We start from the raw sequence: 26,627 nt of genomic DNA on the forward strand, positions 1-26,627 counted from the left end.
AAGAGTAGAATACTGCTAGCTTTCTTATGACTTATACTTTCCTGTTGATCCATGCCGTTGTTTCCAAAAGTTTTTGGGCATATCATTGACAAAAGAATAGCAGCTGTTACGCCGATAATAGCGACTTTTTACATCCGGCACTGTCACACGTGCTGGAATGTGTCATCCGAACGTTCTGGGCATGCAAAGGCGTGTCCCGAAAGGGATTTTATCAAGCGTTTGTGTTATATTCTGTTCAATTACCATATACCATACTACCCTTTGACGAACCCCTGATCCACCCGAATTTTTCTGAGATTTTTCTCCCAATAGATGGCGTCTGGATTTCGAAAGTGTCTGCACTTAAGTCTGGAGCGTTTTCTCCATCCGCATCATTTCGTACTGTCTGTTCTACAAATTTTAGAAACATACTATATAGTTCATCAATTAAAATTTCAATCCGCCTTATGGATAATAATATTAACGGAACTTCATTACGAGTGTGAATGTTACTTGACACATAAGCATGTTAATTGACTCAAAATATGTCAAATCATTGTGTCTGTGAATGTGAGCATGTACTTTTTACACTATTGTTGGTAGCCATTAAATATGCAGGTATATCTATCTATTTTTTCATAGGTGATGAGCTGAATTTGTTCACAAGGCTTTGTAAGTTGTGCATCCAACAACCTTTGAAATTTTGGTTGGAATCTGGTTCCTAGTCTGATTCTCCTACTTTTTCCTAGACCACATTAAGGTTATTTGGTTTTGCAAATTTGCAATCTGCTCATGTTCAAAATTCAATGTATTTCTATTACAGTCGATTAATGCCAAGTAACTAAAACTTTGTTTAAATTCTACAGGTAGTTTTTTGTTAAATGACGATCTGAGTATTCTCCATCAGCATTAGATACCTTACATTGGTAATCCATTTTAGGTATTTGGTTTAACCTTACATTATTTACCTTTTCATCTTCCTGCCCGTCACACTAAACATTGTTAACAGAGAAAATACTGCTGGACAACATATACGTCTCGTACGACAGAAACATTCACGTCTTCTTACTATCGTCAGGTTACCTACCGTAATCTGTAACTTTTAAAGTCTGCCGCATGACTGATGCGCTGGTTTCGAGGTTGAGGGCAAGTGAAAGAGGATCGCAAAAAAAAATCATCGCCATCTCTACTACAGGCATTTTTGTATACATTTATTTTTTTTTTTTTTTTTTTGTCATTAACCAGCCCCAAAGCATTTTATATCAGTAAATCTCAAATGATTGAGTGCCAACAAGCATTGAAATGCCTTACACGCGGGTTTGATGGATATTGCCATGAAGACTGCCGAAGTTGGCCATCGTACGGAAACCTAGAAATGGCGTGAGTTCCACATCAAACATGTATTAGGTACTTCTCAGTTTTCGGTAAATCGATAAAGTATTTGTAATGCCATTATTTTGCATTTTCAGAATTTTAGTGGAGGAATTTTTTGTTAAACATGCTTGATCTACACAAAAATTTTCTGTTCAGAGCCTTATGCAATGGTTTTCATTTCCAATTTGTATGTTCTTTCGCAAGCATCTGCCAGAAGTTTTATATGAATGCCAAACAGTGAACCTATGAGTCATGTAAGTCACTTTAGCAAGAATTTTGTGTGCTTAACGGTTTTTTTTCTGTTCTTAAAATAGGTTAATGGTAACACTGGATCAGAAAAGGGTCTTGAATGAGACGAGACACTGAATAAATTGTGATGATTAACGTAACGGATGACATGGAATTTATATACTTTATTCGGATTCCCATACGGTATTTAATATTTAAAAAATTGAAGTGCATATCTGGGCTCCCTTCCTTTCCGTAGCCCCGTTTCCCCTTGACTCGTAATAAGCCCGTAGGGGGTCATGCCCCTACTGTACGGTATATATAAAAATAACATATACCGAGGTTTGGAGGGCTCTGGCCGGAAAGGGGACGTGGGGGTCCGCGTAGTCCGATGATGTGTTCACGGAGGGCGACGTGGCTATCCGCAAATCCGAATTAAAGGTTAATCGCTCCAGTAAAAATGTTCCATATCTTCGGCTCTTCTTCCGGCTTCTCTTAGCCAATCACCGGGTAATCTCCCCGGTGGGTCAACAAGGCAGTGTCTCCCCCTGCCTGGGTTGACGGCAACTTTTGAAAGGGCTATTGTGCCTTTTTAAAGTTGCAAAAATAATTGTAATGTGCAGAGAATTGTCAATAAATTTTTTTTTATAAAATATTTTTTGCAAAATTTGTTTCTTTCATTGTCTGTGTTCGCTGTGTTCACACAATACATTAATCAACTTTTTTTTTTGTTAATTTAGCTTGCTCAATTCACCTTTATTGGTTTTGCCACCTTTGATGGTAAGCATTGTTTCCATTGGTTTATCGTTTATCTGTAATTATTCAATTATTATTTATTACACTCTTTGAATTCTTCAACTTAGATTCAAGGAACAACGTGTAATGCCTGGTAATTTCCATTCTGTCTCTCTTTCTATTCTATATCTGAAGTAATTTTGTATTTGTATTTTATTTTACTCGTATGGGAACCGATCCCCTGACATTCAGCGTGCAACGCCGATGCTCTAACATTGAGCCACGAGATATATATAAATTGTTTGTTATCGCATATCATGTGTTATCATCTAGGATGTTCATGCAGTCTTTCACAACTATATGTTTATCTTTCTTTTGCTTTCATTAGGTCCATAGTTCTGTGGAAGAGTCTTTATCTGCGATACCTGTTACCCTGGGTTCAAACCTCAGTAGATGTATATAATTGAAGCAGAAAAAATGTAGAAAAGGATATAGCCGCTATGAATATAGTTTGCAATTGAATGAAGAAAAGATTATTTCTTGTCACCTACGGACTTATATTTACGCTTAGAATAAAATTGAAATGTAACGCTGCAATATTCTTTTCTATTCATTGCGGCTATATCCTTTTCTACATTTTTTCTGCTTCAATTATATACATCTACTGAGGTTTGAACCCAGGGTAACAGGTATCGCAGATAAAGACTCTTCCACAGAACTATGGACCTAATGAAATCAAAAGAAAGATAAACATATAGTTGTGAAAGACTGCATAAACATCCTAGATGATAACACATGATATGCGATAATAAACAATTTAGATATATCTCGTGGCTCAATGTTAGAGCATCGGCGTTGCACGCTGAATGTCAGGGGATCGGTTCCCATACGAGTAAAATAAAATACAAATACAAAATTACTTCAGATATAGAATAGAAAGAGAGACAGAATGGAAATTACCAGGCATTACACGTTGTTCCTTGAATCTAAGTTGAAGAATTCAAAGAGTGTAATAAATAATAATTGAATAATTACAGATAAACGATAAACCAATGGAAACAATGCTTACCATCAAAGGTGGCAAAACCAATAAAGGTGAATTGAGCAAGCTAAATTAACAAAAAAAAAAGTTGAATTAAAATTGTATTGTGTGAACACAGCGAACACAGACAATGAAAGAAACAAATTTTGCAAAAAATATTTTATAAAAAAAAATTTATTGACAATTCTCTGCACATTACAATTATTTTTGCAACTTTAAAAAGGCACAATAGCCCTTTCAAAAGTTGCCGTCAACCCAGGCAGGGGGAGACACTGCCTTGTTGACCCACCGGGGAGATTACCCGGTGATTGGCTAAGAGAAGCCGGAAGAAGAGCCGAAGATATGGAACATTTTTACTGGAGCGATTAACCTTTAATTCGGATTTGCGGATAGCCACGTCGCCCTCCGTGAACACATCATCGGACTACGCGGACCCCCACGTCCCCTTTCCGGCCAGAGCCCTCCAAACCTCGGTATATGTTATTTTTATATATACCGTACAGTAGGGGCATGACCCCCTACGGGCTTATTACGAGTCAAGGGGAAACGGGGCTACGGAAAGGAAGGGAGCCCAGATATGCACTTCAATTTTTTAAATATCAAATACCGTATGGGAATCCGAATAAAGTATATAAATTCCATGTCATCCGTTACGTTAATCATCACAATTTATTCAGTGTCTCGTCTCATTCAAGACCCTTTTCTGATCCAGTGTTACCATTAACCTATTTTAAGAACAGAAAAAAAACCGTTAAGCACACAAAATTCTTGCTAAAGTGACTTACATGACTCATAGGTTCACTGTTTGGCATTCATATAAAACTTCTGGCAGACGCTTGCGAAAGAACATACAAATTGGAAATGAAAACCATTGCATAAGGCTCTGAACAGAAAATTTTTGTGTAGATCAAGCATGTTTAACAAAAAATTCCTCCACTAAAATTCTGAAAATGCAAAATAATGGCATTACAAATACTTTATCGATTTACCGAAAACTGAGAAGTACCTAATACATGTTTGATTTGGAACTCACGCCATTTCTAGGTTTCCGTACGATGGCCAACTTCGGCAGTCTTCATGGCAATATCCATCAAACCCGCGTGTAAGGCATTTTAATGCTTGTTGGCACTCAATCATTTGAGATTTACTGATATAAAATGCTTTGGGGCTGGTTAATGACAAAAAAAAAAAAAAAAATAAATGTATACAAAAATGCCTGTAGTAGAGATGGCGATGATTTTTTTTTGCGATCCTCTTTCACTTGCCCTCAACCTCGAAACCAGCGCATCAGTCATGCGGCAGACTTTAAAAGTTACAGATTACGGTAGGTAACCTGACGATAGTAAGAAGACGTGAATGTTTCTGTCGTACGAGACGTATATGTTGTCCAGCAGTATTTTCTCTGTTAACAATGTTTAGTGTGACGGGCAGGAAGATGAAAAGGTAAATAATGTAAGGTTAAACCAAATACCTAAAATGGATTACCAATGTAAGGTATCTAATGCTGATGGAGAATACTCAGATCATCATTTAACAAAAAACTACCTGTAGAATTTAAACAAAGTTTTAGTTACTTGGCATTAATCGACTGTAATAGAAATACATTGAATTTTGAACATGAGCAGATTGCAAATTTGCAAAACCAAATAACCTTAATGTGGTCTAGGAAAAAGTAGGAGAATCAGACTAGGAACCAGATTCCAACCAAAATTTCAAAGGTTGTTGGATGCACAACTTACAAAGCCTTGTGAACAAATTCAGCTCATCACCTATGAAAAAATAGATAGATATACCTGCATATTTAATGGCTACCAACAATAGTGTAAAAAGTACATGCTCACATTCACAGACACAATGATTTGACATATTTTGAGTCAATTAACATGCTTATGTGCCAAGTAACATTCACACTCGTAATGAAGTTCCGTTAACATTGCTGTGGTGGCACTGGGCTAAAGTGACAGAAAAATTTTGAGCAGAACTGTGAAACCATCACCTGAATGGCTGCTACGAACGATTCGCCACTGTGATGAACTACCTAATTTTATTTCGTCCACGTGTGGATCGAGGCTTCAACGTGGATTTCTTCTGCGGTGGAATGGCTTGGGATCCAAATTTGCATTCTAGGACGTGCACTCGCTAAAGCCCTCTCTCTCCTGACAAAACCTTTTTATGGAAAAATAATAATACATTTTTTTAAAAAAGACGTACCTTCAAAAGTAATTTTTAAAATCCCCATGGCCTTACAGCACCCACGAAACACGTAGGCCCTACAGTCAGGTTTCAGCTGATCTTGTTCTGCTAGCTGATGTCGGCATCCAGCTGATTTTGGATGATTCTCGGGTGTATCCGATGTTGCCATTGGAATATTTCGAGTCGAAAAAACGAACATCTTTTATGGCGCTGGTTTTTATATATTTGCTGTTTATGTCCTCCGAATTATTGCATTTCAAACATAAGGTACAATAATACCTCATACTCTGGCGTATTATCATTTTGTCTTCTCGTCAGCATGCTAACTATATGCTAGATCAACCGAATGTTTAACCGTCAACTAGATGCTGCTGTAGCCTGTTGAGCTTTAATTTATTACTTTATTTTATTCTGATTCTTCTGGAAACTGAACCATATACTTTCGGCTTACCTCGCCGAAGCTCTATGAGTCCTACAGCAACATTTTTTTTTTTTATGAACTATTGACAACAATTCACGCTTCGAATAATTTTGACAAACATTTAAAGATAAATATTTCATTTACGTCATGATGAATTCTTTAAAGTAATACATGGAATAAACATTATACGTCTATATTGTAACTATAGCATCTGCTGAGATTTGAACCCATGTCATCAAATATGTTATAGAACAACGCTTTACCACAGAGCTACATAACTTGTGTTTGATGCGGACAGGTAAACAAAATTATTATGCAAGAAAACAAAAACAGCCTAGACAATATGTTCCTATCACATCATAAGGCGAAATAAGTAAGTATACATTTAACTCATGGCTCAACGTTAGCGCTTCGGCAGTGCGTGTTGAAAGCCTGGGGATCGATTTCTACAAGAATTTAATGATAATGTGTCAAAACACTTAAATTGGCAATTTTCATGGTGTCATAAACCATTGGTTCCGAAAGACAATATAACGTGATGAGATTTGAGTGCAAAAAACCAGTGAGGCATAATATGAATAAGCATTAAAACTTTCGTTTTTTTTGTAAACTTTTCTAGAATGGTAGAATCTTTGCTAGTTTTTACAGTTGAGGCACCAAACCGGAGCCGCTTAGCAACGTCTAAATACATCCAGCCGGATTGTGTTTATCAAGGTCTTTCAAACCTGGAAAAAAAACTGTGTTCATTGACATTTAAAAGCAATGGCATTCCAAATTACGTTTTATATTTACCCATCATTTTTTCTTTCATGGATTCTTAGATCCTGTTATTCGCTGTCCTTTTCTGATTAACTTTCAAAAATCACCTTGACTTTTCATCGTTTACGTCCCGTCCTTCGCGTATGTTAGGTGATTGGGTACATTTGAAAGGGACTTTTTTCAAAGGTCACACGTGGATGCCTAAAGGGTTTGCTAGTCGATTTCGGATGCCTTTTCGTAGAACTATTTCAGTCGTTTGCTACCTCTGGTTGTGCTTCGTTGCTTAGTTAGGTGGGCGGATTTTCTTCTTCGTAACGTTCGATCCTTCGTCTCAGGTACTGCGTGTTTCCCTATAATTCTTTTGCATTAGTTGTTGTTTTTTTTTAGCACACATCGTTTAGTAAATCGAGTCCGTTTAGTCTTGTTTTCAACTACGATTGGTATTTCTCGTGAAGTGTTTCTAACGTGTCTGTGAGTGCTGTTTTGCTTCTGTTTTTTCATTAACACCTTCTCTTTTTGCAAAGGTCTGTGTCGGGTAAATTGGTCTGTGTGGGGGTAAAAACAGCTTCGTTTCACGTTTCTTTCCCCTTTTTTTTCTATTTCCTAATACCGGCAGCGGTCCTATTTTTTCCGTTTGCTGTCTGAGTTGTTTATTGCTGGTGTAGGGAAGTGTCTGTTAGGGTCTTTCCAATGTTACAATCGCGTCAGCTGGGCTTTACCTTAGTCTTTTTGGAGTCACTATTCATCATCAACGAGAACTGACGCTGATGAATTTGATTGCAACATGTATCACTGGGTTGGATATCCCTAATGCCAAAAACAAAATGGGGGAATTTCCGGCAATTGCCTACCGGAGTCTCATCAAAAAGACCTTTAGGCGTCGTGTTAAAAAATAGACTTCATTTGTTTTTTTATTCTATTTCTGTGTATGCATGCAGCGTTGTTACCGGGGGACACGTATTTTCATGCAAATTGGATTGCATACTCTGATGTGTGTTGCCTAGGATTCTATCGTCGCCCAAGATACATCCTCCCCAACAAAGGCTCTGTTTTGTTTCCTTATAGGTTTTTATTTATTTTGTCTTGCATCGATATCGATCCACCTTCTTGTCCTCAGTACACGTAATTGATACGTGCGCTCATGACGGATGTGCATATAAATAGTTGTTGGGGTTGTAGTGCGATAAGAATGTTTTTTAAGATGGGGCAAACAGGGGTGATTGTTTTTGCAGACAATCGGAATAGAGGAAATAACATTTGGGAAGGGAGTTCCATATGTACAGTACACACTTTGATCCAAAAAACAAAACAATGTAGTACAGAATTGATACGAACTGGTAGACGAGTCCATTTCAATAAAAGAAAGAATGCCGGAAATGACCAATGGTTGTTTCTTTTCCCTCCGCTGCAACCTAGCGAAGAGACGACTATCCATCCGGAACAAAAATGTTTTTAAAAGAGGCTTAAAATAAAAAAAAATTAGAAGCGTGGGTTTTGCATCCGTTGTCACTATGGTCAAAATAACCGACCGTCACAGGATGCGCTCTTCCGTGAATTTCTTTCATCAATCAAATGTGTTTTTATCCGGATTTTTTTTTTTTTTTTTACTGTTTCTCATTTAAAATTCGATTCTTCAACCAAATAGGTTTGCAAAGAGATTGTCCATTTGCGATCTCAGCGTGATCAGGAGCCCACTGAGTCCCGTAGGATGGGGAACGTCCTAACGGGTCCGCCAAAAATAAATGAGAATCCATTAACGATTAATACTTTCACATCACCGCTGATGTTCTCTAATGAAATAACTTATCTGCACAAATGTTAAACGGTTTTTTTTTTTGCGTAATACGCCTATTCATCACCACATACCTGTTTATTGGAAATGCTAGGGTGTCGTTTGTTGGGTCGTTCTTCACTCGTCGATAAGGCGTAGTAATTACTGACGTCGTCTAATGTTCCAAATCCATTTTTAGTGTCAACCTGTTATTCGGGAATATCAGCGATGATCAATCAGTTTCTCTCCGAATTTTTGTAATCGCACAAAAAAAAAAAACAGTCGCACGAAATGAATTGTTATTTAGATAATACCTGTTTGAAAAGAGTCAGATTGACTTGCGTGGCGTGATGATCGGTGACGCTAAAATCTTCTTCAACCGGTTCGTAACCTTCTTTATATGCCTGTCATTATGAGCACACGATAACGTTCGTTACTTTTCTTTAAAATTTCCATCCAAAATTTGCATTGCTAATGAATTTTTTTTCACGATATTTTGAAACACGTACCTCAATCCGATAATAGCCTGGTAAAAGAATGCGCCAAAATTCGCCATGTTTGGTAGTCTGGAACGGTGCGTCGCGACCTTTGATTTTCATTGCGACGTTTTCTAGCGGTCGACCGTTACCGTCGGTCACGAAACCTCGTACGCCACGGTGAGCTTCTCCCACGAAACGGATAAGCGCTTGCCGATGCTCGCTCCAATGGACGGGCAATTCAGATGCCGGCGGGTATTTGCAACAGGCCATTTCGACGGTGATCTCCATCGTGCCCGTCCAAACGTACGAGTAATCTTGAGCTCCGCCCGTCAACGGGTACCAGGCCGCTCCGTTGGTCGTCCCGTTGGGGAAGGAGGGCGAGCCGGGCTTGCACGCCACTCCTTGGTACATGGTAGCGTGATTGCGTGCATACAGGGCCGCCAAATGATGGAAGACGTCGTCGTCCGGCGTCAGGGACGGAGTCGACGTGAACGCTTGGTAAACTGGGCAAACCCCAAAACATTTTTTTTTTTGAAAATTGATGTAAAACTGTCTTGGAAAATGAATTGTTTAGTGGGGGGGGGGGGGGCGGTTTTACGCGGAGGGGAGTTACCTGAGTTAGGAGTGTTATCGAAGGGATAGGAAGCGACTAATGCACCGGCATGGAGTCCAGCGGATAGGGTGAATTGAATCTTAGCTATCCATTCCTTGTAGGCTTCAGTTTCCGGTTGTACACGTTTAGTGTTCTGCTTGAAGTAATCGGGAAAGTTTCGATTCAAATCGAAACCACGCGCGTTGTACCTGTGTCAAGAATTTAAACACGTAATCACGTCACGAAAGATGTAGATTTTTCAAGACAAAGAATGCGGGCCTTCATCAAATGTCCAACAGGTGTCTCAAAAAAAGATGGATAGCTGTGAGCGTGTATGTGTGTGTTCAAAGATGATGAATGGTTTGCTCACCTTCCTTGACCACCGGTGCAAGTCCCCTCGCGGGCCACTTCGAATCCGTCTGGATTCAAACTTGGCAAAATGTGGATGCGAGTCTGCTCCAAGAGCCAGCGGACGTAGCCGTCTTCCCTGTAGTTTTTAACCAAATGCTAGGGAATACCACATCCGGGAAAAGAGTAATAAAAACGTATTCATTTTGCCATCAATCACTTTGCGTGGTAAGAAAATAGGCAGGCATATTCGTTTTTTTTTTGTGAGTGAGTACTTACTTCGATAAGATGGAGGGCCATTTCTCTGCTGACGGCCTCGTTACCGTGGATGTTTGCCACGTACTTGACATCCGGCTTGCCTTTCATGTGTTGGAACGGAGAAGAAGATACCACCATTACCCACAATTCGCGACCTGCATGTCATTAGGGTAGTCCACCGTTAGTATTGAAAACAAGTAGAACGAGAGACATGTTTAACTATTGAAATCAGTTCACATTTGTTTTTCAAATGGTGAAACATCTCGACCTCTATTACGTAGGTTCATTTGTTTTCTTGTTAAAGATCTCTGCCAATTGAGTGCGGGAACTAAACTGAACAGTTGTCTAATCGTAAAGAAAAAGTTAAACTCGACAGTTGGGGAGCTGATGCAATCTGGCGTGATAGTCGTGAAAAAAAGGGGCAGCTGCATAACCAGAGCTTACAGAATCACATTCTCTGTGGGAGACACACAAACCGTGTGAGTTTAGGTCACTAGTTTACGGTCGACAAAATAAATTTGGCCTACAAAAAGAAGCCAAAGAAATTTGTTTGACTCGGCTGCGATAAGAAGAATCACCGTTTAGACGGTGAGTTTGAGGTTGGCCATGCACAAAAGGAGAATAGCAACGGTACGATGTCTAAGGAACCAACTGTTTGCTGTCTAAGCGTGAGAAATATTTATTTTCCAATTCTGATTTATTTTCCCGTCTTTTTTAGCCTTTTAACTCATTGACCCTTTAAGTCAGAGTCTCTTTCACCTAAGTACATACGTTAGCGTCTAACGGGAACTTGTTCCCGACGCAGCCATTCGAAGTGTGCACCCCGTATATATATTAGAAACGTGGTTAGTAACAGTACAGTAGTATTGTCTAATAATTTATTACAATAAACACCCGAGCGTGAATCCCAGCACCTTCCGATTGAATTGATCGGCACAGCAATCTCCGTTTTTCGATTTTGCTGTTGTTTTCTTTTCTCTTTCGCGTGACTGTATCATCTTATCCGTATCGGTGGCAAAACGATACCGTCTGTCATAGATCTAACGGGTTCTCTCTTTCGCTATGAAAATGTTCCAAGAACAAATAAAAACAAAAGAAAAAAGATTTCTAATTGGCTCGACCGGCTGCTACCTTTTTTTTCTTCGTAGCCGCAATTAACTCACGCTGTGCCACCTGGACTGTGACGGATGTTACAAGGTGGCAAAAAACCCTCGCAGACGTTTCTGTGCAGAATGCCGCAAAACACAAAACAAACAAATGATTCATTCACCTTGAACGGATTTGCCGATGGAGTAAAGGGCCGTTAGATCGGGATTGGATGCGCTAAAGTGCTTCAACCAGGTCGTCATGTCTTCGTAATTATGATAACTGAAATCCAGCGGTTTGGGAGCTGCGGGAGTTGCTGGAGCGGCCGTCACTGACGGATGAACGGGAGCCGACGACACGGAAGATGACACCGAGATGGATGACGAAACGGCCATGTTGCCCGGCGTCAAGTAATCGGAGAAGACCGAGGCTGGCGGAGGAGGTGGTACCGGAGGAAGATGGCGCTGCAAGGACGGATGCTGATTTCCGCCACTTGATCCGCCTAATGGCCAGCCGAGATGACGCGAAGGAGCGCCAACAATCACTGGCGGAAGAGATGCCATGTGTGACGGTGGCTGTGCCCCTCCGAGTCGGTTGCGCAACAGCGGCTGGTGCAGATGCAGTTGCGGCCGGATTTCCGCACCGCGGATGAACTGCACCAGGTAGCAATATAGGTAGACGAAGATGACGAGAAATGTCGACGTGTACCAAACAGCCGTCTTCATTTCTTTTTGCTTTTTGGAATGTATCACTTGAAAGCGAGAACTTTGGGGGCCGTTTTTATTGTGCGAAAACTTGTTTTTTAAGAAAAATTTCAAACGGTATTAATTTTAACCTCACTGGAAACGTGTTCCAAAATTAGATGGGAAAAAAACAATTAATGAGTTCTTCGATGTCTTTTTGCTATTATTATTTTTTTTTTCTTGTGAATTTTCGAGATGCACAAACACCCGGGAGAAAACTGAACACCGTCACTGCACTCAACCGACTGCGTGGAATTGTTGTAGTAACGCCGAACCACTCAAGAATGAACGAGACACACGGAGACAAGACACACACAGAAATGAGAGAAACCGGAAAAAGGGAGCCAACAACCAAAAAGCCAACCCTCCCTCTTGAAAGGAAGAAAAGAAAAAAAAAAAGGTTTCGTGTTTTATTATTCCTCTGTTAATACGTAGCCGAAGGGCTGGTACAACGGGACTTGATGTTATTCCTCCTCCTCCTACTACTTCTACTTCTTTTTTTTTTCTTCATTTTTTTTTCTTTTTACTTTTATTTGAACGTGTTGGTTGCCCGTTGCCTCCTGGAACGGTGCAATAGCGCTGCGGTGATAGCACAGCGTTTCGCCGCAAAAGACAAGCAACAACAACAACAACACGCCAAAGAGAGTCAGCGCCACCGACGACGACGAGGAAAAAGAGAGAAAAACCAGAGGATATCAACCGCTGCGCGGTTTATCAACACGCTACATATGCTACTTATTATTTGCGCATGAATATGCACAAACGTCATTAAAAGAATGGCTTTGAAAAGATCGCGAGAAATGAGTAGGGTACGAAAAAAAAGGAAATGCCGTGTTGATACAGATCGTGAAATCTAGCGTCAAATAGTGTGACAGCTATTACAAGAAATTGTTTAGTAGCTGAGAAAGGACATTCTCGTTGGGGAATTATTCACGGTCGATTTAATCCCACGCGTTTATTTCTTTTTTTTTTTTTTTTTTTTTTTTACTCGGTCATTGAGTTGACGCGTGATGTTTATACATGTCCGTATGTACAAACATATAATGGAGCCGTCTTATACCATCGTGCGGGTGAAAGAAAAGAAAAAAAATAAAAAATTTGTCTTGCTGGGGTGACGTTAGTGCTCATATTTATGCAAGTATTTTTTTTTTTTTCTTTCCGTCAATGATATTTTAACGGGACCCGCTATAAAGCCCTTTTTTTTTTTAGAAGTTACACGATGAATGCGCAGCCGTTCTTCTTTTGGCCTCCCCCCACATTTCTCGATTTATTTCGCAATCCGCAAGCGGCGACGTTACACATTGAGTCGGCCCTTCCCATGACAGCTGTTATTTTCAAGTCGTTAGTCTTGTTGGCAAGTTATTGCTTTGCCCCCCTTGTTGCGTCGTCTCATCCTACACACGCTGGTCTTGTCCTAAACGGACGAAAAAAAAACACAGAAAATGACCGTGGAATGTTTTCTTTTTAGCTTTGCATAACAAGCTTGACCCTTTTTTTTTATTTTTTTTTGTTCTAATGATTACATAGTCTACTGTTGTATCTATTGTTTTAGGAAAATCGCTTCCAGGCTGGAAGGCGTTTTATCAATTTCCCCCATAAAAGTGAACCAGCAGGGCACCGTTTTCTTTCAGCAACAAATCAAGTTTCCGGTACGAACGGAAAGGAAATGATTCTGTAAAGAATCGCCCCCTCCTGAAAAACAAAACAAACGAATACGCCCGTCGGTTGCTTGTATGGAGAAACGCCGCTGGTTGCATTTGCTGATGTGCCAGCGGGAGGCCGTTCATCCGTCTTTGAAAAATGACTCGACCCAGACAAACGCCGCCAACCTAACATTGCAAACTATTACATACCTCCTCCGGTGCTGACACTCTTGTCGGCTCGTTTTCCGTTTGGAAAACAAAACAAAGTAAAAAAAAAAAAAAAAAAAAAAAGGGTTTGAATAACAAAAAGAAAAGGGAACTCCCAAAAGAAGAGAAACAATAGACGCATGTTCTTCGTTAAGCAAAAGAAGAAAGAAAAGCGATGAAAAAAGATTTTAAAAAAATGGAAATTATCCAAATGTTTGAGTCGAATGTAGTGTGAATGACCATGTGGATGAGGAGAAGATAGAAATCAAGGAGGTTGTACACATAGCGTGAGTGGACCGCTGCAGTATCGGGAGGGGGGAAGGATGAAACAGGCCCAAGATGATCGTCGGCGTCTTGCTCCGAGGGGGTTTGTTACGGTTCCCGATGCTACTGCTTCTCCTTCTCGGTAATGAGAAGTGCATTGAACTTTTCTTTTTTTTTTTTTTTTTCCTTTTTCTCTTTTTTTTTTTTTTTTTTATCTCTATCGTTTTTTTTCCCTATCTCGTACGAAAGGAAGGACAAAGATGCAAGAGGAAATAACAACAGACGGAAACAACAGCTGGTGCGAGCTAAGTGTTCCTCCAGCCCACATTTTCTTACTTTGTTCTTTTTTTTTCTAGAACATTTCTTCCTTTTTCTTCATCAGACGTTCCCCCTCCCTTCCCTTTGGTTATAAATAATAATAATTCACATACCAGTTTCTAGAATAGCAGGTCTTTATATTTGGCCTCGTTTCTCATGATATCAAAGCACACAATGAGGAACATACGCGACCAAATGCGAAAGAGCTAGTTTTTCTTAGTTTCAGATTTTTTTTTTTTCTTTTGCGCTGTGGAAGACAAAAGTTTTACAGACAAGCCACATAGTGGTGGATTTGACTCCTTCGGCGTTGATGACGTTCATCGCACGACAAAGGGTAAACACGTCAAGACAAAGTGAATCACTGAAGCCAATTTAACGTTTCCTTCACTAAACAATCAACATGTAACGGTCAAAATAGGTACAGGCTTTTTTATCTTCTTCAGATTTTGATTAGAGGGATTTTTTCCTAGTGCGCAACAGCTTCTTGTTTCACGCTGGAACCGGTGACGTGGAGCGACTGGCCCATTCGGATCTTTTCCCCGGGCCGTATGCTGAATTCGAAATCCTTTGGAGCTTCAAAGATGAGGACGATGGTGGAGCCGAGATTGAATTCACCAAATATCTCGCCTTTATGCAGTGGAATCTCCTTGGAATCGGACTCGGCCGGTCCCATGTAACGGTCGTAGTAAGGCAGAGGTAGGGCCCATTTGGTGCAGTTGGTCCTCAGGTCCTGGTCGCCATAAACTCGGATTGAGCCGACATTTGTGGCGCCGACGGGTGTCATCGAGAAGAAACCGTGCTTCCATTGGCCAACGTAAACGGCTCGTTCGTTCAGGCTGAACAGGCCCGCCACCCATTTGGCGATGCTCGGATTCACGCTAAGTAATGCACCTGGAAAATGTCGTCGAAAGTTGACTGTCCAGTCCACCGGTGAATGGAAGCAATGATAATCGCCTATCGGCCGGAAGCAATAGAAAAAAAAAAAAAAGAGAAACGACATTTGTACAGGAATGCATTTAGCGGTTAATGATCGTGAAATTGTTTTTCAAACGAATCAAAAGTACCTGGAGCGAGGTAGATGACGCAGTGGAACAAGTCGTTTTCTTTGTTAACGAGTAGTGACTTTTCGTATTCCATCTCAGTCTGACCGGGGGGTCGAACTTCAGGTCCATTCCGCCAGTAAGCTGGACCGAGGAACTCGCCCAACGGGTAGCTCACGCCTTTCACCTGCTCCATCATCCCTGTAAGCCAAATGCGTTACAATCAGACATTTTCAAATTTTTTATTTAAATCTAATTTATGCATCGTGAGTTGCAAACAAAAAGTACTGTACTCACCAGCTGTGACACGTCCAAAATTCAACACGGTTCCATCCGAAGGCGCTACCACCGTACTGGCCGGATCAATGGGTCTCACTCCGTTCTTGAGTTTCCTTCTAAAGAATTCAGCAAGACATGAGTAATTATCCAGATTGCCATCCATCGCTTCTTCCAGGTTGCAGTTGAACGTACGGGCGTACAGACCCTGTGACACGATGGAAACAAAAAAACGATATCCATCTTTTAACATCTTCTTCATTAATAACGGAACATTGAGTTCCATCATGTTCGTACCAAAAGCGGCTGTCGCGCCCAAACCGGTAAATGGCAGTTGGTTAACCAACCCCATGCGCGAGATATGGCACGGAAGGGGATGATGCGATAGTACAGGATCTAGTCGTGACGAATAGAAAAAAAAAAAAAAACGGAAAAGAACCATTGAAACAAACAAAAAAAAAAAAACAGTTTCCGTTAAAAGCGATAACCGTTCTCTCCGCAATAGATACCTCCCAATCTTTGGCGATAAGTTCTGGAGATTGCGCTGGATGAGTGTTTTTGCGCCGGAACTGTTTCAAGGCGATGGCCAGCAATCCAATGCCCAAGAAGAACTGGACGAAGACGAAAGGCTTCAACACGAACCGACGCCACCGCGAATTTTTAGCACCTTTAAATGCGGCGGTGGCCGCCATGGCCGACGTGGCTTTAACATCGTTTGATTCGCCAGTTGAGGACGACACGCTTCGCCTGAAGATCGGCCTCGTGAACGGCCCTGATTATTCGATAGAAATCAAAAGCGTTAGAAACGATTGCAAAAGACACACATTCATTTTATTGCAAATTCCTTGGCTAGCGCGTTTATTGTGAAAAAAAAAAAAAAAAAAAAAAAGAAACTAGAGGGGGATAATAATGTTCCCGACGAGGGCGAAATAACAACGAGCTAGTACGACGTGTTTGTGATGTCAATGGCGCAGATGCGACACTGTGGGGATATCCGGTAAAGCTAGCCCCATGTAGCAATGCAGTCGAATGGAAGACGAAAAGCGTAGAAACAGTGCAATCGAATAACAAACAGTGTTGCTATATAATAGGAAAGAGAAGATTGCGCCTTGGCGGAGTTCTAACTAGCCTCTGGCCACATCACGCGAGTCGACCGGGAACCAATCACGCAAACCCGGCAACCGAAAGTGACTCACTTGAAGCTTCCAGAAGGGTACTGACCTTGGGACAACTGGTAATATCTTCGAACTGTTAATTTTTCAAACTGGTGCATTTCAACAACCTATTATTTTGTTTTTTTGTCGTTACGGAACGGGGACAGACGAAATTGACACAAGGATGCGTTACGAAGCCAACGATGATTCGACAATCAATAGATTACGCTGGGCACTAACCTTTCCACCTTGGAGTCCATTTTCTGGGGCGCGGGACAAACGGCCGACGGAGCCATGGAGTTGCCCCCTCGCCCATAGTACCGGATAAACGCGTTGCTAATGTCACTTTCATATTAACGATCGCGCTGTCGACCAACCACGCGAAACGACTGCCCCCGAAAGACTGGACGTGGACGCAGCTGACTATCTTATAGTGTAGGAGTTTGTGTGTGTGAGAGTGGCGAGCGGTTGAACACAAAGAGAAAAAAAAAGAAGTGTAGACAATATTTGGCTTATCGGCGCCTATTAATCTTCGGCAAGTGAGAATGGGCAAAGAAGCACTAATAATCAAATCACATTTCGGATATGGGGAACCATGTACGTTGGTTATCGTTGAAACGTATGGGAATTCTTTCAACTGTGTTAAAGAGATGCTCAAAAGACTGGGCTGCGTAGGGGAGCTCTCACTTTCAATCAGTTTCTCAAAGTTTTCTCTTTCAACGTTCGTCAGGAAATTATCACACGCCATATGCGATTGCTTGATAATTTCGTTTCGCGAAAAGGCACAAGAAGTATTCCTCGTCAGGAAAGAAATTAATTTAAAGTCGCCCAATCTTTTAACGTAAAATCGGCCTCAATTTCTTCCAGGATACGTTGGTGATAGCGCGCATCGAAAGCACAACTATCTTACAGGAAGTCTCGCAATGATTTGTTTTTAAAGGGCCTTAGTGCTCGTTACGTAATGTCAGCGCGAAGATGGGCATGTATACAAACGGAAAGGGAAACGCGTCATAAAACTCTTGACACGTATATTTCGATTTCTTATTTATTCGCCATAGTTGAATAATAGATAGGTTTAGTTGGTTAAGTAATTACCTCTTTGGTAGTATGTGGAGCCAGGTCGTAAAGGCAATGACAGCAATTGACTAGTGCATCTTTGTTGGCAAGGAATAATAACTCGGTGAAGATTTATTCTAAAGGCTGTTTGAGGTAACCGGACAAACAGAGCTGACATGTTGAGACCCTCAAGAGTGAAATCTGTAGCAAAAAGGGAGAAATTATACTCAGTTCAGGGTAACCAGAATTGTTTACATCAATATCATAACACATTCAATGCACCAAATTTCATATTCATTTCCTTAGTTTTTGTGTCACCTAATGTAAAATGTTGAATCATTAAAACCTCATATCAGCAATAACAGCAGCTTGACAACAAAATGTTCTTGGCGTAAAAACCAGAATGATTTGGTTATTCTGCAACCACTAAGCCAAACATCATCATTATCAGAACGAAGAAAGATAAAGTCAGCAAAAGAGAAGCAACCTGACACCTACACACCCATGATCGTATCTTGGAACCAACATCATTCTATACAAAACAGTTTCTTATTTAGTGCAAACTGAGACAAAAATGTCGACAAAAAAATTTAAGATTTCCAAATCGTTCTATACTGAATCCAAACTGACGAAATTATTTTAAGCGCTAACGTTTAAACCATGTCATGTTATTTACCTCAAAAAGATTGGTGGATAACAGCTTTAATAATTAAAAATGCTACGGTAATTCCAAGAAAACTACAAAGTAATGAAATCTTTTTAGGAAATGCTCACTGTAGGAAGAAACAAATCCAATATCCAAGTTCTAATAGTCAACATTAGCAGACAACGGAAAACGTGCCAACTTTACCCCACCTCTTATCCAAGTCTCTAAATATCGTCGATTTTCCCTGCAACAGCATTAGAGGTTCTAAGTGCCAACAACGAAACCAAAGTTAATTAATAATACAAAAATATCTGCTATCCTATACAAATTCCTATTTTCTATTTATGAAAACGCAAGTTAATAAGAAAGAAATTCAAGAAGCTCTAATAGTAACATCGCGGCAACGTCTGAGGCTCGAGAGGTTGTTTAGAATCGTCTTTGTGTGAACATCTTCACGTCTTCTGTTCAAAATACTTTCCGTTCGATGCTACTCGGATTCTTTGATCGTCAATGTGATTGAATAAGGTATATTTGTCGAAAGATAAAATTACTGATAACTTTTAACTTTTGAAAGTGGCAAGTAAGATATTCTGCTTGTAATGTTTGAGCATAATCATAGTCCTAGGATTAAGCTAGACATCATGGACACGGGCTTATATCCCAAATATTCCACAATGGTAAATAAATATATAAGTATATGTATATATATTCTATGCATTGTGTTGTGTTCTACATCGGAATTTACTGCCTATGAATTTTAGCAAATAAAAATTTCTCTGGAAATTGTTTTTGTATTTTCTTATGTTTATTTTTTCTTTACATTGTTATTAATAGTTACCGCTAGGTGACTCCCACTAAATAAATACTATTGCTGCCACCTATGAAGGGGCAGTTCATGTTCTTCGGGGACTTTCACAACGTCTGCCAATTCCTACGCGCTTAAAATAGATCCTTTATCAATTCCACATTATCTTCATTGATTCGTCTATTAAAACGACGGGCTTTGGTTCATTTCGAATTTTGTGACTGGAAAAGGGTTTTAGACAGCTGAGGAAACTTATCTCTATCGGATTTGAAAATCACATCTTGAGATTGAGACAGGCGAGTATCTCCACTTTTTTTCCAGTGGTGGCCATATGTATTACACACACACAGAACACACAAGATACACAGAATGACTTCTTGATGGTGGTGGATTTTCACGTCCTCAGGTCTAAGAACGTTTTCTTTGGCGTATTAAAATTTCTGCCCGTTACTGTGACGGAAAGAAACCGAGCACTATCCTCAATTGAACTCCTCGGCCGTGGATTGACCATTACACTTCACGTTTCTGCACGCCGATTTGAACGACAAAAGGGTAAAGTCGTGCGTGAAAAACCGGCCCCCACACAAGTTACTCGTCCGGCTCCCGAGATCGCAGAACCTTGTTCTTTTTCTGTCAAGTGAGCCGAACTCCACGAAAACGATATAGTAGCAAGCAGGGAGTTAAACATTATTCAAGGTAATATCCAGTTTTGTGAATCTTCGAATTAATTCTGAGATTAACCCAGCATTTATGTGCTTTTTATGGTTTTCATTTCAGGCTGTTATTGGAGTGTTGTTAATTGTATGAAGTTTTCTAGGACTCTTCTTTTCATCCCAAGTTGAAATTTTGGAGGGGAAACACAATGAATAAATCCAAGGCAAAAATGGGCAAGCCCACAACCCCTCAAAATACTTCGGGGAACTGCAATGTTACGAGTCGCAACACACCACCTTCTAGAAACAAAACAGACAAAGATATCCCTTATGAAGGCATTTATCAGAATTTAAGATTTTGTGAAACAATTACTTCCCTTATGGGGAATACAGTTCAGGTATGGTGCCTTATGTGATGATGTCTTTGGAGGTTAATCTAAAAGTTTATTATCTTGGTTTGTGTCTTTAGATTCAACTTTCGAATGGGAAAATATTTGAAGGAATTTTTAGCACGTTTTCTCCTCAGTTAGAAGTTGTTTTAGAACTGGTTCATACAGTTGACCCCAGCCAGCCTGATAAAATTGACATTAAATCAGTTTCTAGGGAGGTTGTCTTTGGTTCCCAAATGATTGTTATGATGAGCTCCAAAGATGTGGAACTAGATTATGCAACTAAAGGTATCCACACACATGATTTGTATATTGGTGCAAAATTCATGCTCATATTGACAATTCCGCAGATTTTGCCACTGATACATCCATTAGCCGTTTTAATGGGCTTAGTGGAGAGAAAGAGCTTGAGCCCTGGGAGGGTGATGGTGATGATTGTAACATTTCCTTGGACAATGCTGTAAGCTAAACAGGTTTTTCGTTCCAGCTGTCTGTGAATTGACAATATTACATTTGCATGTCTAGAATGGATGGGATCCCAATGAAATGTTTGCCAGGAATGAAAAAGTCTATGGAGTTCAGTCTAGTTTTGAGCAAGACTTGTCACAGTATACGTGTAAACTGGAAAGGAGAGACTCTGCCGAATTCAAGTAAGATTAATTATTAGTTCTTTCGTCATCATTTACATTGGTGATTGAACTACTAAAAATTATCTTGGTCATGATAGGGAAAGAGAAGCTCAAGCGTCACTCCTGGCTAACAGTATCGAAGGGAACGCCGCCTCTAAAGCACAGGCGGAACTCGAAAACGCTAGTGATGAAGAAGAAAAGTACTCTGCCGTGGTAAGGCCCAGCCATGATCGTGAACGCCGAGAGCCCCGTGACTTCCGAGACTTTAGTAACCGCTCATCTGACCGAGGAGGGACCGCAGCGAGTGGCAGCGGAGGAAGCACGGCATCCACTAATGCCGGTGGGGGTGGTGCTCATAACTGTACGTTAGCCAGCTATTCGTTCGTGCAGATGGACAAAAAGTACTAAACGTGTCCTATTTCTATTGGCAGCGAAATACGTTCATCCGAATAAGCGGCCTATTAAAGGTGGTATTCAAAATATGGGCAAGATTATGCGCTCTACGCCACCTCCCCACGGTGCCCATGGAGGGCACGCTCATTCTAACCTAGCTCCTCGACATCAGTCGGTAGGAGGAGGTGGTGGTGGAGGCGGCGGAGGTGGTGGATCTTACCATGGGGGTAACAACTACGATGGCGATGGCCGGGCTGTTCACACTTCGCAGTCGCACCCCAACAACTCGGGGCCAGTACACCATGGAGGAAGCTACCATCAGGGTGGGCCACAACACCAGCCATTCCAAGGATCTTCTCAAGGGCGGGGCTCTTCTTCCGGTCCATACTATAACCGCTCCCAAGGACCGCCTGGTGGTTATAACAATAATAAAACCTCTGCTCAACAATCGGATTCTCGCTTGGCGAACGGCGACGAGCGCAAAGTCAACCGCGACTCGGCTTACGACTCGAAAAGTAGTCACGCTCCATCCCATTCGCACGCCCCAATTTCTTCACTTCCCCAACGCGACCACGGTCCAAAAGAGCAAAGGAAGACGTACGCAGGTAAGCATGTTCTATCTATGCGTAATGAAAAATGAAACAAACTTTTCTATATCAAATAGGCAAGACTAGAGATGACCAAAACTCGGATCTGAAGAAATTTGGTCAAGATTTTCGCCTGGCATTATCCGGGCCAGCTGAAACTACCCCTGTTGAAGAAAATAAAGCAGCTCCTTCTCCTACGACAGGCAATCCGGCTCCAACACCTAACAAAACAAGCACTCCTCCGCCACCGGCTCCAGTTGCACCCGTTGTTTCGCCAGCCGTTGGCGCCACATCTGCCTTGACTCCTGCCGCCCCAACGGCACCCGTGGCTACGCCTTCTGCTCAGACTGTTCCGGCACAGCCATCTCGTTCACCGGTTGTCAGCCCCGTGCAGGTCAATGCGACGCCTACTGTGGTCACGCCTCCTGGCGCTAGCGTTGGCACTCCTCGCGAAGCAACACCAGTGGATGATAAAGTAGGCGAATCCGTAGAAAAGATGTCAGACACACTGAAGAAATCAAGCTTGAATCCAAATGCGAAAGAATTCGTTCTAAATCCAAACGCACGGGTCTTTGTACCGGTAAGTCTGTTAATTCATTTACTAATCCTGCAACGTTTTAAAACTGTTCTCGGTAATACTTTTGCATAGACTCCCCCTCGGTCTCATACCCCACAAACTCAACAAGGTGGTCAGATGTTAATACCTGCACCCATGACCCAATTAGGACCCAATATGGGTGGTGGTATGGGTGGTTCGGGTAGTCCTGCACAAGGTCTGCCTTTAATGCCCGTTGTCCACTACGTTCCTGCCAATCCAGGTGGAGTACAAAACCAGGGACCCAACCAAGGTGGTAACCAACCACACTACACAGCCCACAATCCGGGCGGGACGCGATTCCGCAAGCGTGAGATTTTTATTCTCAAAATTTAGTAGTTTAGTGTGTTACTTCATGTGCCATGATCTACTGCATTACAGCCTCACCGATGCCCGTCCATCGACCGGAATTAGCGTCGCCGATGCACGTGGCCGCCGCCACGGGACAGCCTTTGATGGCACCTGCCCCAATTGGTGGACCACAGCTCTTCTATCCGCCGCAAGGTGCCATGATGCAAGGAACACCCCAGCCTTATACACAGGTAAATTAGTGGCCGCCGTTCTTATTTGCTTATTCTCCAGAATAACACTTAAAGAATTTTGGTAAATAGCCTAATGTGTCTTGTAATAAATTTGCCGAATCATGATTTTTGTGTTGCAGTTGTACGCGATGCGCTTAGTTGGACCGCAGATGCAGGGCATGGTTTCAAATTCGTCATTCGGTGACACAATGACAACGGGACACGGTCCAATCTACATGACGTCACATATGTCACCGGGCCATGGTCAAGGAATGAACAACCAAGGTCAAATGGCACCTTCGCAGCAGCAGCAGCACCACCACCCTAATTCGACTCCGTCGCCAGCTCAACAGCACTCAATGGCCCAGACTCAAAGCGGGAATCCCCCTCAATTGATATACCAAACAGCTGGTATGTTGTCGCCCGTGATTGCTTAGAAATCGGAGGGGTAGAGGCAATGTTTATAAAACGTTGAAATTTAACCTCTTTATTTCAGGAGGACATCATGGACACTCACAAGGTCCCCTCCATAGCCACCATGCCCCCTATCCTATGGTGTTGCTCCCCCCGGGTCATACCCAGCTGCCACCGGGCGTCTCCGGACCGTCAGGCGGTCCGGGAGGCCCACAGGGCGTGCAGCTCCTTCCGCTTGGCTCGTCGGCCGCAATGGGCATGCCCATACCTCAAATTCATTACATTCAGCAAGCCCCCGGTAATCAAGCACTTCAACGCTTGGTCTGATTTGCTTTTAGCAACAAAATAATTTAGGAAATTTTTTGAATTCAATTATCAAGTCAAGTACGGCTGGTCGGTCGATTGATTGATACTTTGTGTTTGAAGGAACAGGTGGGCAGCCTTCCCATATGCAACAATTGGTCCCTCATAATCAATAAGTTGTCCACGTACAGAAACAAAACCAGATACAAAACACAAAAAAATTTCCAAACCAATCAAAGTCTACCTACAAGAATTCAATTCATCTCTTCCCATAATTTTCCTTCGATTTTGTTCTCTAGAAAGAAGTGAAAGGGGTAAGACCACTTCCTCCTGTTCATGAAACGACAGACGACCTAGGCAACTGGTGAAACTGAGTGAACAAAATTTTTGTAGTGGATTTATTTGAAACCATTGCCATCTGTTAGTTAGGCCCATTTTTTTTTTGGCGTACAAAATAGGTGGCAAATGTTTCAATCGCCCATCTAACCTGTAACTGACAGAAACGAATATTTTTTCATCATATTTTTTCTTGTTCCTTCTTGAATTTCAAAACTTTTCAATCTGTGCAGCTGTGTTTTCGGTAGACTCTTTTTCAGCCTGCACTTTTTTTTTATTTGATCTGTCAGAATAAGTTTCTGGAAACAACTGTCAAGTTAAACAGTGGCTGAATTGGAACCCTTTGAAATCCAATTCAACTTGAATCAATTAAGATTTTTCCTCTGGAAAAAGTCAACTACCCTACTGAGGAATTATTTATTGAGAACTTTTTTTAAAAGAATTTTTTGTTTTAAAATAATTTCCCTCTTCATTGCCCAATATCCTGAAACATTCAAGAACACAGAATTGGCTGAAATTCTTCCCCCTCACACTACTTTACTGTAGCATTTTCTAATGCAAAGGGAATTAAAAATATATTTGAAGAGAAACAAGAGCATGCTTACAGCATTATTTTTCAATCACATTTTTAAGCAATTTTTGCCTCCTTGTCTTCTCCTGTACACGGAAGATTGATAATTCATTCAACATTTGTATGATGGATGCTGGAGAAGTGTTTGCCTGGAGGAGTTCAATGATGCTTCTGAGAAATAGAGAAGCTTGTGTTAAATAAAATACTGAAATATTTAAATAACTGGATAGCTTTAGTTAAATAACGCTTTGTGAATACCTCAAAATTCGGGGATTCATAACGATTCCAGACAATTCGGCAAATTTCATTAGCTCTTTTTCTTTCTGTGAGAAGTCGCGTAGGCTGTACATTGCTTTATTTAGATTGGCCTTTTTCTTAAAGAATATAATTTTTTCATTCCTTCTTGTGTAAGTTTAATTACTTTGAATTTACTAGCTTAAGAAATACAGTCACAGACTAACACCTTTGAACGATCGTTACACGAAAACACGATTCGTGTACTGTCGTCTGCTACTGTCATCGTCTTCAGTTATAGAGTGCAACACTTGCTTCTAAAATGGGCAACGACAATATTTTAATCGTTCAAGGAAAAAATGGTTATTTTATCCTTAATTTAAGAAAAGAAACAACACTCAATGAAAGTTTTGCTCAAACTAATCGTGTTTCTTCTTTTAGGAAATAAAAAATTTGAGTTACATGTTACCTTCCAAACGTCCGTTGGTGATCTCTGTACCGAAATCGAACGAGAAACGGAAATTCCTGTTCACTGCCAAAGAGTTATATATAACGGTCGAGCTCTAAACAACCATGCCGAAGACATGAATAAACATTTAGGCACCCTAGGATTAAAATCTCCTGCAAAAGTTTTAGTGCTCGGTAAAAAAGCTGACGAAGAGGATGAAAATTACAAACTAATGAAGAAATGGGAAGTATCATGTGACTCTCTTGCACGGCAACTTAGTGGTTTTGAAAAGGATATTCTAGAAATAGAAAGGGTAAAAGCTCATAATAATTTTTATGTTTTGCCTTTCTTAGTTGTATGTCTTTAACTTTTGCACATTTACTAGGGGTTTGCACCTAAGCCATTGATTGATAATTTGCCAAAAACTGTCAAAAAAATTAATTGTTTGGCTGAGGAATTAATGACAATTTTGATAGCTCTTGATGAACTCAGCTTCAAAGAAAACCAAAAAGAAGCAAGAGCAAAAAGAAAATGCATAATTGACAGAATTCATTTGCTGCACAAAAAGTGTGATGAAATGGTATTTATTGGTACTGTTTTAAAAATTTAATTGTTCTGATACTAAAGTTTAGGCATAATTTGTGATTTCAGGTACTTTCAGCAAAACAGTTGCAAAGTGGAAAATCTTGATGGTTCATTAAGAGTCTGAATATTGAAATATATCCAATGTAACATCTTCAGCACTGTTGATATTGCTAGCTTGTCTATAATCGTTATAGAAAAAGAATGGGTTTCATCAACTTCAATCACAACAGAACAATGGTTGAGCTACTAGTGGCTTATATCAGGTAGAGGATGTGTATAGGCATATTTGAGATTCATGTTGTAAATAGTAAAAATTGTACTGAATCCGATACTTCGGACACACAAATAAACTAAATTTTAAAGGAGTAATAGATTTGATACATACAGGCAATGTTAAGCTGGACAATGGAAAAACGCTTTCTTTTGTTTGCGTTGCAAATCAATCGACCTACAAGATTTTCCCCCATCATATAGAAAAAGTAAGTCATTATCATTTCTTTTATTTTTATTTTTTTACATAGTAAAAGTTTGTTAAAGAGATCCCATGTGAAT

The 26,627-nt window shown here is 40.8% G+C and overlaps 4 protein-coding genes across 5 annotated transcripts; 2 read left to right on the forward strand and 2 right to left on the reverse strand.

Moving 5' to 3' along the window:
• The first annotated feature begins 474 nt into the window (after positions 1-474).
• Positions 475-26,440, forward strand: LOC130701346 (uncharacterized). The gene is made up of 5 exons (XM_057523316.1): positions 475-479; positions 25,344-25,404; positions 25,484-25,803; positions 25,876-26,070; positions 26,142-26,440. Exons 2-5 carry the CDS (start codon positions 25,365-25,367, stop codon positions 26,178-26,180), a joined length of 594 nt encoding a protein of 197 aa, XP_057379299.1. The 5' UTR covers positions 475-479; positions 25,344-25,364; the 3' UTR covers positions 26,181-26,440.
• Positions 7,797-12,032, reverse strand: LOC130701262 (carboxypeptidase D-like). The gene is made up of 8 exons (XM_057523225.2): positions 11,450-12,032; positions 10,201-10,334; positions 9,944-10,080; positions 9,595-9,782; positions 9,012-9,484; positions 8,817-8,906; positions 8,598-8,708; positions 7,797-8,451 (listed from the first exon to the last, which is right to left on the reverse strand). The coding sequence occupies exons 1-8, from the start codon at positions 11,988-11,990 to the stop codon at positions 8,365-8,367; spliced, it is 1,761 nt and encodes a 586-aa protein (XP_057379208.1). The 5' UTR covers positions 11,991-12,032; the 3' UTR covers positions 7,797-8,364.
• LOC130701298 (phosphatidylserine decarboxylase proenzyme, mitochondrial-like) lies at positions 14,557-18,800 on the reverse strand. Of its 2 annotated transcripts, XM_057523268.2 has the most exons (7): positions 18,643-18,800; positions 18,006-18,167; positions 16,266-16,528; positions 16,054-16,152; positions 15,778-15,964; positions 15,505-15,681; positions 14,557-15,394 (listed from the first exon to the last, which is right to left on the reverse strand). In XM_057523268.2, the coding sequence occupies exons 2-7, from the start codon at positions 18,142-18,144 to the stop codon at positions 14,907-14,909; spliced, it is 1,353 nt and encodes a 450-aa protein (XP_057379251.1). In that variant the 5' UTR covers positions 18,145-18,167; positions 18,643-18,800; the 3' UTR covers positions 14,557-14,906. The 2 variants fall into 2 exon arrangements, with proteins under 2 accessions (XP_057379251.1, XP_057379259.1); XM_057523276.2 differs by lacking the exons at positions 18,006-18,167; positions 18,643-18,800 and adding an exon at positions 17,151-17,322.
• LOC130701250 (ataxin-2-like protein) lies at positions 20,244-24,727 on the forward strand. Its single transcript, XM_057523216.2, has 11 exons — positions 20,244-20,468; positions 20,540-20,747; positions 20,810-20,919; positions 20,985-21,109; positions 21,187-21,449; positions 21,520-22,086; positions 22,146-22,648; positions 22,718-22,973; positions 23,045-23,205; positions 23,325-23,595; positions 23,681-24,727. Exons 1-11 carry the CDS (start codon positions 20,280-20,282, stop codon positions 23,923-23,925), a joined length of 2,898 nt encoding a protein of 965 aa, XP_057379199.1. The 5' UTR covers positions 20,244-20,279; the 3' UTR covers positions 23,926-24,727.
• Positions 26,441-26,627: the final 187 nt, after the last annotated feature.

The sequence above is a fragment of the Daphnia carinata genome, chromosome 10, assembly GCF_022539665.2.
Source record: "Daphnia carinata strain CSIRO-1 chromosome 10, CSIRO_AGI_Dcar_HiC_V3, whole genome shotgun sequence".
NCBI lineage: Eukaryota > Metazoa > Arthropoda > Branchiopoda > Diplostraca > Daphniidae > Daphnia > Daphnia carinata.